Below are 13,260 nucleotides of genomic sequence, written 5' to 3' on the forward strand. Positions count from 1 at the left end.
TGGCCATTTACAAATTTTTACTCCGTGATTATGCTTACAGTTTCTGATGATTATTTTAAATGGTAGGAGTGATAGTTAGCCCCAGCTACTTGTGTGATATCTGTATTGAGCAACTAATTCCAAGTTACTTGCATGAGTCAGTGAGGAAATTGAAGACTGAGGAAGCACTGACTTTTTCCTAAACATCAAAAGGTGTAAGTTCAAAAAATATCTTAAAAAGAAAGGTAATTGTAACAACACACTAAGAACAGGCATATCTGCAGAAATTCTTATTTAAAGTTTTATGAAGGAGTGAAAATTGGTACATTCTAAAATGTAATACTGATTTTTGTAAATAAATGCTATCTCAGTAATGGTTTTGATATACTTAGGTCTTTTTCCTTTTTCCTTTTTTGTTCCTAAGTGCTCATGCCAGTTCTTCAGCAGATTCTAAAACCCTCAAAGAGGGGAATCAGTTTTGATGTTGTTGCTCTCTCTTCTAAAATAGTGGCAACATAGCAAAAAGGAACATAGGATTTGAGTGAGAATTCCGTTTCTAGTATTTCTAGGTATTTGTCCTTGGCTTGGCTATCTAAACTGAAGAAACTTATAGTTTCTTCATCTGCAAAATTAGATAATAAATCTACCTTGTAGCCTTATTGTAAGGATTAGAAATGATGTTTACAAAACACCAATCAAGGATCAGATACTCAAATGAGTAGCTTTACTACTATTTTAGTTGGCTGCAACTTCCCACAGGGCCTTTTATGTCTCCATGCTGTATGTACACAAAAAGTTTCAGAATCATGGACTTCCTTTCTTCCATATAAAACTGTGGTAATAGAGTCAAGGGACTGTAGAGTCACATTTGACACATTTTCAGAAACTGATGAGTTGTAAATACTCATTACCATGTTTTGTAACAATAAAAAAAGAAAACAAATGCAAAACCAAACAAACATAAACATTTTCCACTTCTCACATTGCAAGTTAGGTTCTTTTTTTTAAATCAGAAATTAAGAATGACTGTAATTGCATTTTGCATTTAATAACTCTTTAACTTAAATATCAAACAAAACACATTTCAACATGCTGTTAATACTCATTCTATTCAATAAAATGCAATAAAATAACAAGTTGCCAGACCTGAAATTAATTATAAGATTTCATTGTATTTGTTCTTTTCTGAAGAATACTAGTTTTGTGAGGTTACTCTACTACTTTGGAAACAATTATATTTGCAAGCTCTTGTTTTATAGATTTGTGATTAATTGGCATTACTTCCTGTATCACCTTCAATTTCCATATTAAAATTATAACTACACATATCAAAAGAAAGGATCAGTTTCTAGTAGCACAAAACTTTGAAGTTTGCATCATTTTCTACAAGGTGTCCAATGAAATTTCTACATACGACTTGCCAAGTATTAAGTAGTTTGATTTTATTTCCTAAACAGTCAACTCTTAATTACAAAATCCTCATTCCACTGTTTTGGCAAACATAGTTCTACCGACTTATGTGTAAAAAGGGCAGAACTACAGAGAAATAGGTTCTAAGAACAGTTCAAAGTAAAGATGATGGCTTCAGAAACGTTTCCTTATTCCCTTTGATAAAATTCTTACATAAAATCATTACTTTATTCCAGGTTTTAACTACTGATCTTATTATCCTTATTTCAAGATCCTCTGTAATTAGCCTTTGAGTACCTAACAGTAAACTGACATGAAGGAGTTAGAGGCCACTCTTCTATTTCTGACAAAAAGCAAATTTGGAGGACCTTGTCCCTTCCATTTATGATAAACCTTATATAAGTTTTCCTTGAAAATATATTACACTGCAGAGCAAATGCTCATATTTAAGAATTGCTGCTACAAAAGTACCTGTTCCGAGTTTAGCCAACACTAATAAAAGGGTTAAATTCCATAAGAAAAAAGTCACAAAATTACATAAAGAAGCCTAAAATTAGCTTTAGATGCCAATATTTAAATACCACCATCATAATTGTGAGGGTGTTAAGAATATATCCTCTCTTTAAAATGATATTTTCAATTAATTAGCTTGTTCCTGCTACCTCTCATAGCATCCATGCCTCCCACAGCATAAAGCGCCCCCACAGTAGATTTTCTAGGCTTGGTCTGAGGGCTTTGCAGCATGTGTCTTCTTTCAGGGAAGAGATGATACTTCATAGCTTCTATCAGGAGTTTTTGGCTCTGTAGATCAGTAGTGAACACGGGTCTGTCTTCAAGACCCGCCAGTAACTGAAAAGTAATAATTCACAGTATATGAAATGAGGAGCCCACGATTAGAAAGAACATATTCATTTAGAGAACATTGGAGAAAACTCGAGCTAATTCAAATGTAGAAATGCTATCATTTAATATTTTAAGTTGCTTAGTGACATACTTTGTGTTCACTGATGATTTGAAGTGACTAAAGCTCTCCATGTAGTAGCTAAAGGACTCTGCAGATTTGACATATTACCCATCTTTGCAATGCATACACATTCACTCTCAAGGAGTGAAAGAGAAAAGCACTCAGGATATGTGTTTCTTAAAGCAGTCAAAGTGAAGGACTGCGTGTATGTACACAAAGCAAGCATCTCCTAGTCTATTGCATGTAGCCAGACAAGCAGCCACCTTTATGCTAGATTTAGAGGAGGGAATACCAACATGCCCAGTGAAAATGAAACAGCACTGCCTGCAGGGTGTCACATCTTTATCATCTAATCACTTTTATAAGGTATTCTGAAAACAGGAGCTTTTTATCTGTACGCATGTACATGTATACATCAGTGAATTACATGTGTTAGCAAAAAGGCAACACATCAGCAAGAGTAAATGGCCAGTCCTTTCTGGCCAAACCATCACTGCCTGACAGACAGTAAGACCCTAACAGAATGGGATAAACATTAGGTAGAGTATTTTTCCTGAGATGAGCTGAGGAATTATGTTTGTTTCAGAATTTATCAAGCATCATTTAGATTGGGTCCTTGGGGTTTGGGGTCCACAGTATCACAGGGTATTGAGAAGAGTATAAGATTGTTGTAATGAAGTTGCTAATTTCACTCCCAAAAATTTCCCTGAAGGTTCCTGTTCCACACTGCTTAATCTCACCTCTGTTCTCACTTTACCTATAATTTCGAATGGATAACTATTTTTACTTGGCTGGTGAAACCCTAGGCAGTTTCTAATGCATACACTGCTGAAAACACATTTGTAAATTGGGCTGTGTAATTTTTTTTCTTCCAAAAATATTCTCCAACGTTTTACTACCATTCACTTCATATATTTCATGTCTAGAATATACCATTCACTTCATATATTTCATATCTAGAATATTTGTTTAAAGTCACTTTCAAAATTATTTTGGAAAGTCTATATTCTGTATGCCATTACCCGCCACTGTCATCAGCAGCAAAAGTCCGTAGGAGACCACATTGTAGGCTCTAAGGCCTGCTCAGGGATGGGAGGCCAAGGTATCACTGGTTATATTGGCTGGAAATGTACCCACCTTCTAATAAAGTAAGAGAAGTCCAAACTAAGCACTTTTCTGAAAGAATGTCATATTGACTTAAAGCAGTGTAGAGTCAAATGGGTCTGATCCTTTACACCAGTGCATATCAAGTGTTTACATACCTAAGAACCATTTGGAGAACTTGTTAAAACACAAATTCCTTCTCCCTGTACCCAGAAAGTGTTTCAGTATGTATGTGGTAGGAGTCAGAAACTGAGTTTCTAACAAGCTTCCAGAAAATGACATGCAGCTGGTCCATGGACATTTTGAGAAGCACTGACTTAGAAAATCTGTAAAATTGTATAGACCTTCTCATGAGAGTAACACACATAAGAGCATCAACATAAAATTTCCGTAGATGCTGAACCTTGGGTCTAAGATTACATGTATATTTTAATGTTTCTCTTTTTGGTGTGACTATTGCCTTGCCCTTTGAACAATTTGCTATACCTAGGAGAACAGTTAATGTTTTCCATTCCACATCAATAGGTTCTCAAGCTTACTAGAGTTCCATGGAATTTAACTTACAGCTAAAATGTTTTTAAAAATGTAGAGAAACTGGAAGATCCCGACTGAAGATGGTGGCATGAGAGGAGAGACAGAGGCTTCCTCCTACAACTCTATACAATTAGAAAATATAGTTGTCACAACTAATCCTGAGAGAGCAACAGGAAAGAGGATGGCACCAGACTGCGTACACCTGGAGAAAAGAGCAGACCTCATGGAACAGGGTAACGTACCAAACCTGTGGCACTGCGGGACCCAAGCCCTTCTCCCACCCCAGCTCACCAGTGGGAGGAAAATAAATGGAGCAGGGAGGGAGTGGAAGGCCTGGGACTGCTGAATACCTAGCTCTGGAGATCTGCTTTGGGTGCACAAACCTACATTTCATGGTGCTTTCATGATACTCGCATGATTACCGGGTTGGAAAGCTAAAACAGGCAGAATTCCTGGAGAGACTGAGATTTCAGCTGCTTGTGGAAAGCAGGGATCCATATCCAGCTTCTCTGGGACAAAAGCTTATACCTGTGCACTCGGCCCACTGGTTAAGGCAGTGGAGACAGGCATAGCAGCCAGGAAGCAGGGAACGGCTTTTTCCTCCCCCCAGGCACCAGTACTGCTCCCCTGCAACCCCCCACATTGCTTCAGGGGCTGAGTAGCTCCAAAGTAGAACTTCTGGACACTAGAGGGCGCCATATACAAATATGAAACACCAAAGGAACCCAGTCCAGAGAAAAATTAATATAACTCCAGAGAAAGAGAGTTCAAAATAAAATCATCAACATGCTAATGGAGGTACAGAAAGATATCCAAGAACTCAGGAATGAATTCAGGTTGGAGATCAAATCACTGAAGAGCATGATGGAGGGTATTAACTGCAGGTTGGATATGGTGGAGGAGACGATAAATGAAATAGAAACTAGAGAAGAGGATACAAAGAAGCTGAGGCACAGAGAGAAAAAAGGATCTGTAAGAATGAAAGAATTTTGAGAGAACTGTGTGACCAATCCAAATGGAAAAATATTCGTATTATAGGGATACGAGAAGAAAAAAAGAGAGAGAAAGGGATAGAAAGTGTCTTTGAGGAGGTAGTTGCTGAAAACTTCCCCAATCTGGGGGAGAAGATAGTCTCTCAGGCCATGGAAATTCACAGATCTCCCAACATAAGGGACCCAAGGGAGACAACAAGACATATAGCAACAAACTTGGCAAAGATCAACGATAAGGACAGACTATTAAAAGCAGCCAAAGAGAGAAATAAGATCACATACAAAGGAAAGTCCATCAGGTTAACATCAGACTTCTCAGCAGAAACTATATAGGCCAGAAGGGAGTAGCATGATGTATTTAATGCAATGAAGCAGAAGGCCCTGGAACCAAAATTACTTTATCCAGCAAGATTATCATTTAAATTTGAAGGGGGGATTAAACAATTTCCAGATAAGCAAAAGCTGAGCGAATTTACCTCCCACAAACCATCTCTACAGTCTATTTTGTAGGGACTGCTATAGATGTAAGTGTTCTTAAGGTTTAATAGCTGTCACCAGAGGAAATAAAACCACAGTAAAGAAAGTAGAACAGCTAATTACTAGGCAAATGAAAAATTAAATTAACTAGCCCCAAAGTCAATCAAGCAATAGACAAAGAATACAGAATATGATACCTAATATATAAAGAATGGAGTAGGAAGGAAAAGGAGGAGAAAAAGAAAAGAACCTTTAGATTGTGTTTGTAACAGCGTTTTAAGTGAGTTAAGTTAGACTCTTAGATAGTAAGGAAATTAACCTTGAACCTTTGGTAACCACGAGTCTAAAGCCTGCAATGGCAATAAGTACATACCTATTGATAATCACCCTAAATGTAAATGGACTGAATGCACCAAAAAGACATAGAGTCACTGAATGGATAAAAAAACAGGACCCATCTATATGCTGCCTGCATGAGACTCACTTTAAACCCAAAGACATACACAGACTAAAAGTGAAGGGATGGAAAAAAATATTTCATGCAACTAACAGAGAGAAAAAAGCAGGAGTTGCAGTACTTTTATCAGACAAAATGGACATCAAAACACAGAAAGTAACAAGAGACAAAGAAGGACATTACATAATAATAAAGGGATCAATCCAACAAGGAGATATAACCATTATAAATATCTATGCTCCCAACACAGGAGCACCCACATATGTGAAAAAAATAATAACAGAATTCAAAGGGGAAATAGAAAGCAATGCATTCATTCTAGGAGACTTCAACACTCCACTCACTGTGAAGGACAGATCAACCAGACAGAAGATAAGTAAGGACACAGAGGCACTGAACAACACAATAGAACAAATGGACCTAACAGATATCTACAGAACTCTACACCCAAAAGCAACAGAATACACATTCTTCTCAAGTGCACATGGAACATTTTCAAGAATAGATCATATACTAGGCCACAAAAAGAGCCTCAGTAAATTCAAAAAGATTGAAATTGTACCAACCAGTGTCTCAGATCACAAAGCTATAAAACTAGAAATAAATTATGCAAAGAAAATGAAAAATCTCTCAAACACATGGAGGCTTCACACATGCTCCTAAACAACCAATGGATCAATGACCAAATAAAAACAGAGATCAAGCAATATGTGGAGACAAATGACAACAATAATTCAACACTGCAAAATCTGTAGGACGTAGCCAAGGCTGTGCTAAGAGGAAAGTATATTGCAATACAGGCTTACCTCAAGAAAGAAGAGCAATCTCATATAAGCAGTCTAAACTAACAATTAAGGAAACTAGAAAAAAGAAAAACAGATGAGGCCCAAAGTCAGTAGAGGGAGGGACATAATAAAGATTAGAGCAGGGAGGGCTGTGCAACACAGTGAAGACAAGTAGTGATTCTACAGCATCTTACTATGCTAATGGACAGTGACTGTAATGGGGTGTGTGGGGGGGACTTGGCGAAGTGGGGAGCCTAGTAAACATAATGATCTTCATGTAATTGCAGATTAATGATAACAAAAAAATTGGCTAGTAAATTTCTTCACCTTAAAAAAAGATTAGAACAGAAATAAATAACATTGAGAAGAATAAAACAATAGAAAGAATCAATGAAAGCAAGAGCTGGTTCTTTGAGAAAGTAAACAAAATAGATAACCCCCTAGCCAGACTTATCTAGAAAAAAAGAGATTCTACACACATAAACAGAATCAGAAATGAGAAAGGAAAAATCACTATGGACACCACAGAAATACAAAGAATTATTAGAGAATACTATGAAAAATTATATGCTAACAAACTGGATAACCTAGAAGAAATGGACAACTTGCTAGAAAAATACAACCTTCCAAAGCTGACCAAGAAAGAAACAGAAAATCTGAACAGACCGATTACCAGCAACAAAATTTAAATGGTAATCAAAAACCTACCTAAGAACAAAACTCCTCGATCAGATGGCTTCACCACTGAATTTTACCAAACCTTTAGTGAAGACCTAATACCCAATATCCTTAAAGTTTTCCAAAAAGTAGAAGAGGAGGGAATACTTCCAAACTGATTCTATGAGGCCAGCATCACTCTAATACCAAAACCAGGCAAAGACACCACAAAAAAAGAAAATGACAGACCAATATCCCTGATGAACATAGATGCAAAAATACTCAACAAAATATTAGCAACCGAATTCAAAAATACATAAAAAAGATCATGGATCAGGATCAAGTAGGACTTATGCCACAGATGCAAGGATGGTACAGTATTTGAAAATCCATCAACATCATCCACTACATCAACGAAAAGAAGGACAAAAACCACATAATCATCTCCGTAGATGCTGAAAAACTATTTGACAAAATTCAACATCCATTCATCATAAAAATTCTCAACAAAATGGGAATAGAGGGCAAGTACCTCAACATAGTCAAGGCCATATATGACAAACCCACAGCCAACATTATACTTAACAGTGAAAAGCTGAAAGCTTTTCCTTTAAGATCGGGAACAAGACAAGGATGTCCAATCTCCCCACTTCTATTCAGCATAGTACTGGAGGTCCTAGTCATGGCAATCAGACAACACAAAGAAATAAAAGGCATCAAGATTGGCAAGGAATAAATTAAACTGTCCCTGTTTGCAGATGACATGATAATGTACATACAACACCCTAAAGAATCCACTCCAAAACTATTAGATCTAATATCTGAATTCAGCAAAATTGCAGGATACAAAATTAATACACAGAAATCTGTGGCATTCCTACACAGTACCAATGAACTAGCAGAGAAAGAAATCAGGAAAACAATTCCATTCACAATTGCATCAAAAAGAATAAAACCCCTAGGAATAAACCTAACCAAGGAAGTGAAAGACCTATACTCTGAAAACTACAAGACACCCATGAGAGAAATTAAAGTATATACCAATCCCATGCTCATGGATAGGAAGAATTAATATTGTCAAAATGGCCATCCTGCCTAAAGCAATCTACAGATTCAATACAATTCCTATCAAAATACCAACAGGATTCTTCAACAAACTAGAGAAAATCATCCTAAAATTCATATGGAACCACAAAAGATCTTGAATAGCCAAAGCAATCCTGAGAAGGAAAAATAAAGCAGGGGGAATTACGCTCCCCAACTTCCAGCTCTACTACAAAGCCACAGGAATCAAGAGAGTTTGGTACTGGCACAAGAACAGACCCATAGACCAATGGAACAGACTAGAGAACACTGATATAAACCCCACCATATATGGTCAATTAATATATGATAAAGGAGTCATGGACATACAATGGGTAAATGACAGCCTCTTCAACAGCTGGTGTTGGCAAAACTGGACAGCTACATGCAAGAGAATGAAACTGGATTATTATTTCACCCCATACACAAAAGTAAACTCAAAATGGATTAAAGACTTGAAGTAAGTCATGAAACAATAAAACACTTAGAAGACAACATAGGCAAACATCTCCTGAATATAAGCATGAGCAAATTCTTCCTGAACCCATCTCCTTGAGAAAGGGAAACAAAAGCAAAAATGAACTCATGGGACTACATCAAACTGAAAAGTTTTTGCATGGCAAAGGCATCATCAAAAAAAAAATGGCATCATCCAGTATGGGAGAATATATTTGTAAATGACATATCCGACAAGTGGTTAACATCCAAAACATATAAAGAACTTACATGCCTCAACACCCAAAAAGCAAATAACCCGATTAACAAATGAACAGAGGATATGAAGAGACAGTTCTCCAAAGAAGAAATTCAGATGGCCAACAGACACATGAAAAGATGCTCCAAATCACTAATCACCAGGGAAATGCAAATTAAAACCACAATAAGATATCATCTCCACCAGTAAGGGTGGCCAGCATCAAAAAGACTAAGAACAACAAATGTTGGCAAGGATGTGGAGAAATGGGAACCCTCCTACCCTGCTGGTGGGAATGTAAGCTAGTTCAACCATTGTGGAAAGCAATATGGAGGTTCCTCAAAAGCTAAAAATAGAAATACCATTTGACCCTGGAATCCCAGTCCTCGGAATATACCCAAAGAATACAACTTCTCAGATTCAAAAAGACATATGCACCCCTATGTTTATTGCAGCGCTTTTTACAATAGCCAAGATATGGAAGCAACCTAAGTGTCCATCAGCAGATGAATGGATAAAGAAGAATATTCCATATACACAATGGAATATTATTCAGACATAAGAAATAAACAAATCCTGCCATTCGCAACAACATGGATGGAGCTGGAGGACATTATGCTCAGTGAAATTAGCCAGGCAGAGAAAGACAAATGCCAAATGATTTCCCTCATTTGTGGAGTATAACAATGAGGCAAAACTGAAGGAACAAAATGGCAGCAGACTCAGAGACTCCAAGCATGGCCTAGTGGTTACCAAGGGAATGGGTGTAGGAGGGTGGATAGGGAGGGAGGGGTAGGGGACTGAGGGGTATTATGCTTAGTACACATGGTATGGGGGATCACGAGGAGAACAGTGTATTACAGAGAAGGGACATAGTGGATCTCTGGCAACTTGCTGCACTGATGGACAGTGACTATATTGGGGTATGGGTGGGGACTTGATAATATGGGTAAATGTAGTAACCACATTGTTTTTTCATGTGAAACCTTCATAAGAGTGTATATCAATCATATCTTAATACAAAATTTTAAAAAATGTAGAGAAATCATCAGCAAATTAGCATTCTGTTTTTCAATATTAACATTTAATTAGTAAATTTGTTGAAAATCAATGAATTTTTTAGTGTCTATGACACTACTGATCCACTAGGTCCAGATAAGGTCCCTCCTCCCAATGTGGATGATGTTTCAGGACTTCAGCCACAGGCTCTATATGAAGTGTGCAATATAGTCATATATATGATACATAAAGGATATCTACTATTGATCAATTTGGTACAGAGAAAAAAGTATGGTTTTCACTAATGGTGGAATTATGTAGTGGGACTGTATTCTGCCCTCCCTAAACATCACACACTAAAATTCAATATGAGATGGGTCAATCCTGAATCTTATCCAAGAGTGTTTGATTTTAGAATCATTTTTAGGATAATCCTTCAGCATGCACTAAGAAGATGCTGTTATGACGGTCTAGTGCATCCAACTATTCTAGTATGCTTTCAATCACAGCAGCTAATCACCCATGTCAGTAGTGATTATCCTGAATCTAACTCCTTCCTAGTCTCCTCTGACATTATACTGTACCAATTATCATCACCTTGCCTAGAAGGTGGGCAGAAAAAGACAAAGAGTTAACCTAGTCATTTTTCCTGGTTGTTACAAGCCCCCTTTGGTGTGACAGGAAATGGAAGCTAATGGTTATACTGACATTCAGAGATTACCAGTAGGGTTTCAAAAGAAATCCTTGTTTTCTCTGCCTTCATCATAAATATTGCTTATTGAGGGTTGCATATGTCCTTCAAAAATCCTGTACACTCCAATTATCAGAAATCCTCTGAATAAAATAAAACTAGGCAATGAAGGAATGGATTAATGCCTAGTGGTAGTTCAGAAGGAGAGTTTGCTCTACCTGGGTAGATGTCCCTACCTGTGGTGGAAGCAAGGGCAGTCTTATGTAAGGAAGCAGCATTGCCAGGTCTTGCTGCCTCGCCTGCACATCATAATCCACCCACTGCATGACAGCATTGAAAATGGTATCTTCATCAGGCACATTAATGTCATCACTGTGCAGAAGACTGCAAAGATCATTAGCTGGAAGCAGGAGGAATTCTTCATTCTTTATTACCTCGATGAAGTGTTCCTAGAAAAGAAAGGTCTTCTACTGAAACTTCATACCTTGGAAACTGATTAACACAATGAAAATATCAAAACATTTCACTTTGTTAAATTTCAGAAAAGGCCAGAGAGACAGACATATGCATTTATACTGCCTAGGACAGGAGGCATGGGTGGGAGTGGGGGGTGCTTGTGAAGCTGAAGAGCCAAATGCTTCCACTAGGGATATTTACGGAATACAAGGAAAAACCTTAACTATTTCACAGGCCACGCAGGGAGTAGCCGAGTTGATTTTCTTTCCCAGCTGTTGTGGGTGACAACAGCTTTTGGCTCCAGAACTGATGTTGAGTTGGTCTCTAATCAGAAACCTTAAGAGAAAGGCTGAAAATTTTCAAGGTGGGTACTATGTTGAAGGGCTGGGAGGGGTAGCTCTGGCTGAGCATTTGAGGGTTGAACATGCTGAATTCCTCTGAGATGAGAGGAAGAAATGGATGAAAATGTCTTTTCGCTTATAGCAAAAGAGATCTTCTATTAACCAAGGCAAAGGTTTCTTTCATAATGGACAACAATCTCCAGATTCAGGATAATCTAAAAGGGACTCCTGTGGAATTATTTTTGGGGGACAGTGGGACTCTCAATTTTTATATATTATATCTCCATTTTTTCCTTCTGTCATGGTGTTCTCTTGTATTTTGTCAAGTCCAAATTTCAGGCAGCTGTGTTTCATTTTTTACCTCTCAAAACACAACTCTATTTTTTCTGATTTATAAGGTCATACATTTTCTGTGACAACACAATTATCATTTCCAACATTTTTCTCAGTAAGGATCTCCTTTTCAATGCAATGAACTATACTTCTGAAGTGGAGATAAACATGTCTAGTTAGCAATTTATGTAGCCCACTAAATAGATATTCTAGAAGAAGCCAGAGACAGCCTCTGAATAACTGGAAGATCTGGATAAATCAAACACTCCCACAGCTCTACTCTGAGTTTGTCACTGTGCAACTGAGTTAGCCTAGTAGAAAAATATATCAAGTTTGATATACCCATCAGGAAGCTCTGATACCATAAAATCTGAGTTAACTTGCTTGTTTAGACCAAGAGCCCTTTTGTGAATGAAGTAAGCAATTGAGAAAGACCTGATGATCGTACTGTAGTACATGTCTCCAGAGGAAAACCCTCTCACTGTAGGAACTAGAACTGTTCCTACAACTCATAGTACATCACATTTGTACAGTACGTCACACACTTTTCTGGTTTCTGTCATGAACACTGTTGTCAGCAATCAGATTTTGAGGGAGGTGGAATTCTTCTGAGGAGAAAACAGGCTATGTGAACTGTTTGATCTCCTGTGCAGTAAACGGCAAGTATGGATTCAGACCTAAGCCTTCATTTTGTCTACTTCATTTTGTCTGGTACTGAAACTGCTTTTCATAAGTGACATAATTTTTGCAAAAGGGTTAAGAAAAAGATAAAGCACTCCAAAATTTGTGCTTGCCCATTACTGGTACTATATGTACACTCTGAATAGTATAGTGTCAATACTATAGAAGACTCCATACCTCCTTTTCCTTTCTATCCAGTCTCTAATGAAAGAAAAGGAAGAAAGAAAGTAAATGAGATGGCGGGAGGGAGGGAGTGAAGGAGGAAGGAAGGGAGGTGGCCGATTTGAGAAAGCTAAGAAATGATTTAAATGCTTTATATTAGGGTCATATTTAGATATAATCAGAAATTAGATTTTTTGAATCGATTGTGGCTTCAGAGGGCCTGCCTAATGAGACTGTTGAAGATTGTTTGGCAACACAGTGAATCAATCTAAATAAAAAATAACCGTGTGTTGGTCTAAAGTATCTACATATGGCACTGCCATACCCAATACTGTAGAGAAATATTTAGTGTGTCAAGATTAATTCTAAATTGCCTTATATTAGAATTATTTTGCTTCTAATTTCAAGGTAAAGAGTCTTCTCCATGCACCTTCCTAAGAGTCTTCTTTTGTGCCTTTGGT

General features: G+C 37.4%; 1 protein-coding gene across 3 annotated transcripts in view; it reads right to left on the minus strand.

Annotated features, from left to right (window-relative positions):
* The window catches only part of LOC118970540 (kelch-like protein 4), a 139,216-nt gene that overhangs the window by 16,207 nt on the left and 109,749 nt on the right, over positions 1-13,260 (minus strand). For all 3 annotated transcript variants that reach the window (XM_073227359.1, XM_073227360.1, XM_073227361.1), the window contains 2 exons: positions 11,063-11,275; positions 2,052-2,238 (listed from right to left, as the gene is read on the minus strand). In XM_073227359.1, coding sequence (XP_073083460.1) covers positions 2,052-2,238; positions 11,063-11,275 — 400 coding nt within the window. The remainder of the gene's footprint in view (positions 1-2,051; positions 2,239-11,062; positions 11,276-13,260) is intronic.

Source organism: Manis javanica, chromosome X (genome assembly GCF_040802235.1).
Source record: "Manis javanica isolate MJ-LG chromosome X, MJ_LKY, whole genome shotgun sequence".
NCBI classification, from domain to species: domain Eukaryota; kingdom Metazoa; phylum Chordata; class Mammalia; order Pholidota; family Manidae; genus Manis; species Manis javanica.